The 3,987-nt window shown below is 36.2% G+C and overlaps 2 protein-coding genes across 2 annotated transcripts in view; one reads left to right on the top strand and one right to left on the bottom strand.

Moving 5' to 3' along the window:
• Window positions 1–446: 446 nt before the first annotated feature.
• Window positions 447–2,644, bottom strand: SARC_07046 (cytochrome c oxidase subunit VIIc). Its single transcript, XM_014299019.1, has 3 exons — window positions 2,381–2,644; window positions 1,035–1,194; window positions 447–762 (listed from the first exon to the last, which is right to left on the bottom strand). The coding sequence occupies exons 1-3, from the start codon at window positions 2,482–2,484 to the stop codon at window positions 751–753; spliced, it is 276 nt and encodes a 91-aa protein (XP_014154494.1). The 5' UTR covers window positions 2,485–2,644; the 3' UTR covers window positions 447–750.
• An 879-nt stretch (window positions 2,645–3,523) lies between these two features.
• Window positions 3,524–3,987, top strand: part of SARC_07045 (hypothetical protein) — a 5,114-nt gene continuing 4,650 nt past the window's right edge. The window contains exon 1 of the mRNA XM_014299018.1: window positions 3,524–3,811. Within this exon, the coding sequence (XP_014154493.1) occupies window positions 3,602–3,811 (210 nt within the window). The 5' untranslated portion in view covers window positions 3,524–3,601. The remainder of the gene's footprint in view (window positions 3,812–3,987) is intronic.

Here is a 3,987-nt window from a genome sequence, read left to right as displayed (position 1 = left end):
AATATAACATAATATAAATATATATATATATATATATAATATAACATAATATATATACATATATATATATATATATATATATTACATCGCAATGTAAACGCTGTGCCCTTCGTCATGAATTCAGCCGGCCTCTCCCACCGCATATCAATATTCAATCATGCGAAGGGCGTTATACGTCACTTATAACATGACTTTAAAATGTGCACAAAATAAGAAGTACTATACGCAAATGTTCCTAGGTCCTCATTACATACACGCTCAGTTCCGACAGATCAAGGTAAAATCTTATCAGCCACTCTCAACATTCCGAGTTGTGAAGCATGTGAATAATTCATAGGGTCCCCAGGACAAACCCAAGTCCAAAATAGAAAGGATTTGAATTAACATATCTAAAAACTCTAAAGCCTGAGTTTTGACGCATCGGTATATCCACAAATAATCAAATGCGGGAGAGAAGTCTACTGCATGTTTATTTGTGAATTCTACAGCTCGCCTCTCAAAAACGCCATCTCTAGACCATCCAAGGGTTGCCAGATCACTAATTCTCACAGACAACCTCGTGTCGTATCTCAACAAGGACACCACCTTCCGACCGGCAACGTTCGCATCAATGTCCACAGAGGAGCATGAGCTCAAAAAACCGTGTAGGATACGCTTGCATACATGATATGTGTGTTAGCAACGCACGCGTGTGTAGTGTGCAGTGATGGTGTGCTAGGCAGAGATGTCGATCCATGGACAGCAACCAGCTTAACGGTTCGCCTGTGGAGACCAAGGAAAGTACACAGAAATGAGCGTACGGTTTATAGTAAAACTGTATAGGTGAAGTATAGGCACAGATACATATTCGTGGACATATATCCATGACTATCATGACGACAAGCAGACTCAAGGCTCTGCATACTTACCACACACACACATATATATATTCATAGAAACAAATACACACACCCTCCTCACCTCAGCACACACACACATCCACAGATGTGAAATCGTGTACGAGCTTACAAACACGCGCGAACCCACAAACGTACCTTGTACTTCTGGAACTCGATGGCGATGAAGGGCACAGCGAAGGAGATAGTTGAGCACACAATCAGAGTGATAGCCATGCGTGGCTTGTTCAGAATCTGAAACGGCAACGCACAGCCAACGGGACGACCATCGGGGAACTTACCAGTGGCTCTGAGGACACTGGATACGAGGTGTATTAGACGTATGGAGTAATTCGTACGGTGTAAACATCGAGGTTACTTTGCTATGAGGGTGTAGAAGGGCTGCCAGGGTCAGAATATTGAGTAGAATTTGCAGTGGAAACTACAGCAAGTAATATATCCATACTACACGAATGTTTGATCAGGTCTATGACGAAAAACGTTTGATATTACAAAAAAAATACGAACATATACGAACATATATATATATCAATATATCTATATGCTGCAAATGTAATCAATCGTGTTTATGTATAGTTTGTTACGTCAACTACGTATGTTGGCCTACTAATGCATGTAATTTAGCTACATGTAAAAGTGTAGCCACATGTGAATGAAATATCGGAAAAGTTGGCAACCGCATAATACACGAAACATAGTGGAAACACAAGCAATAGTCGAAGAAAAAAGGGGAACAGAAAGAATAAAACAGTATAAATGCACACGCACACACACACACACACATATATATAGTTATGAATTTATGATATGTGTATAATGTCTATGACAGAAGCAACTATGACAGAGGCAACAAATATATATGTATATATATACCTATATAAACGAGTCATATTTTAAAAAATGATACAGATACTTATACTACGTATAATACACATACACATACCAAATATATATATACTATACACTATATACTATATATATATGTATGTAATTGTATAGATGTGTGCTATACATGTAATGATATGGATAGAATATAAATACAAACGCACAGATATTGAGGCATACTACTGCTCCGAAATATAGCAGCACGAATTCAGAACAAAGATACACAAATACACACAAGAAACGAATCTATTTAACAGCAATGCATACTTATATATATATATGTATATATGCACACACACACACACACAAATATATATACATATAATATATATATATATATATGTATAGATAGATATAGATATATATGTGTGTGTTATGTAATACACAAAATGCACGGTGTGTACAAGGTCCAGTGCCGCTAACCGCGTACAAGTACAAACTGGTAAGTCGAGCCCTCTCACGAAAGTTCCAAGCCTTGCCAGTAAATAAATACACATAGATACGTATCTATACGACCATGATACTACCTATGTTTACATGACTCCATATTTCCGTATAAGAATATGGAGAACACAAGCCGTCCTTAAGCCTGTACACACCTGTTAACATCGCTAGATCCAGCAATGCGGCGTGTGGCCCTGGCAAGGGTCTGACCTTGACTGGCAGTAGTCAGTCGTGAACCGAGAACGCGAAGAGCAGACATACTAACAAACTGTATGGGTAACTTTAAAAACTTGCTGTCTAGGTATATGGGGTCCGTGATTCTGTCTATCGGAGAACTTTAATAGTTTATAAAGTATGTGGTTATAAATAGCAGCTATTATAAAATTGCTGCTAGTGCGTGCCTGTGCGGCCTGTTCTCGAGTCTCGAACTGTAAGCTCTACAGAGGCGGCTGTAGGCCTATTGTCATAGTCAACCACAATCAATATAGCTCAATAGTACTTTGTGAATTTGGGCTTACTATTTGGGCAATGTAAATATTGTAGTTGACTCATACCATTTGTTTTGGGTCTCATTAATGACCTGCTTGTGTCATATTTGCACCTACAAATCAAACAGGACTCCAGAGTCAAAGACTAGCAGGGCTGGATTCCAACCTAAAAATAGGTCTAAACTTTGGCAATTTGTTATATATGTTATAGACTGGTCTATAAATAGAAAAACAAAAAAATAATTTAAAAATGAGAAAGTATTTTACGACATTATAGTTGGGCTACGGAATGGATATGGACGAGTTGATATCGTTGTGAATTTAAAACATTAAATTTAGATACAGTTTAAAATATATAGAAGGGTTGCTTTGAAAATAGAACAATACTCGTCTATTTTAGAAGAAGGCTTTGAGTATTTTTGGATTCAGAAATGACTACATACTCAATTTGGAAGTACCAATCTTTCCTTTTGACAATGCTATTTATTTTTGGGATTGAATACCTACAAATTGTCTAATTTTCAGAAGGCTATGACAAATTCTATTATTGGTTCTATGATCCAAATATATATATTTACATCATTATTTACAAGTGGAATAGTATGGGGGCTTTTTATGTGCCTATTACAAAAATACTTTTGGCGGCAATTTAACACCCCATTCCAATCACTACCTCTCATTTTAGTATTTTGGGGTGCTAAACATTAGATGCTCATGTGATCTCTAAACTCTAGTCTTTTATATGTATTTTTTGACACCCAAGAGAATAGCCTGAATCGCCTTAGGGATTTTAAATATATGGTACTGTAACCCATGCTTGCTTGTGTATTATAAAGAGGAACAACTAAGTGAATAATAAATCATAGAATACATTGCAATTTAAACACAATGGCAGACGAGAGTGACCCCGGCTTTTGTTACTCAGTCGATACATTCGGTAAAAAGTTAGACTTCAAGAAAGATGAGGACGTACAGAAAGTAGTCGAGGAAATCAAAGCGTGTAAGAATTTGACTTCAATACGGCTCAGCAACACAAGTGTGAGCATAGAGGCCGCCAAGGCAATTGCGGATGCCATAGCAGAACACTACGAAATAGAAGTAGGTTTAAGTACTGCTGATGATTGGTTATTCATATATATATATATATATATATATATATATATATACACACACACACTAATATATATATATATATATATATATATATATAGTATATATATACTATATATATATAGTAGATACATATATATATATATATAATATATATATAATAT

Source organism: Sphaeroforma arctica (genome assembly GCF_001186125.1).
Source record: "Sphaeroforma arctica JP610 unplaced genomic scaffold supercont1.535, whole genome shotgun sequence".
Taxonomy (NCBI): Eukaryota; class Ichthyosporea; order Ichthyophonida; genus Sphaeroforma; species Sphaeroforma arctica.
The sequence above is the reverse complement of the archived record's forward strand: the minus strand, read 5'-3'. Positions and strand labels throughout refer to the sequence as shown.

Excerpts from the sequence above, each read along its gene's own strand:
- SARC_07046 (XM_014299019.1), bottom strand. The coding sequence starts at position 2,484 with ATGTCTGCTCTTCGCGTTCTCGGTTCACGACTGACTACTGCCAGTCAA. Across the intron at positions 1,195-2,380 it reads GGATCTAGCGATGTTAACAG|TGTCCTCAGAGCCACTGGTA; the intron begins GTGTGTACAGGC and ends CCTCGTATCCAG.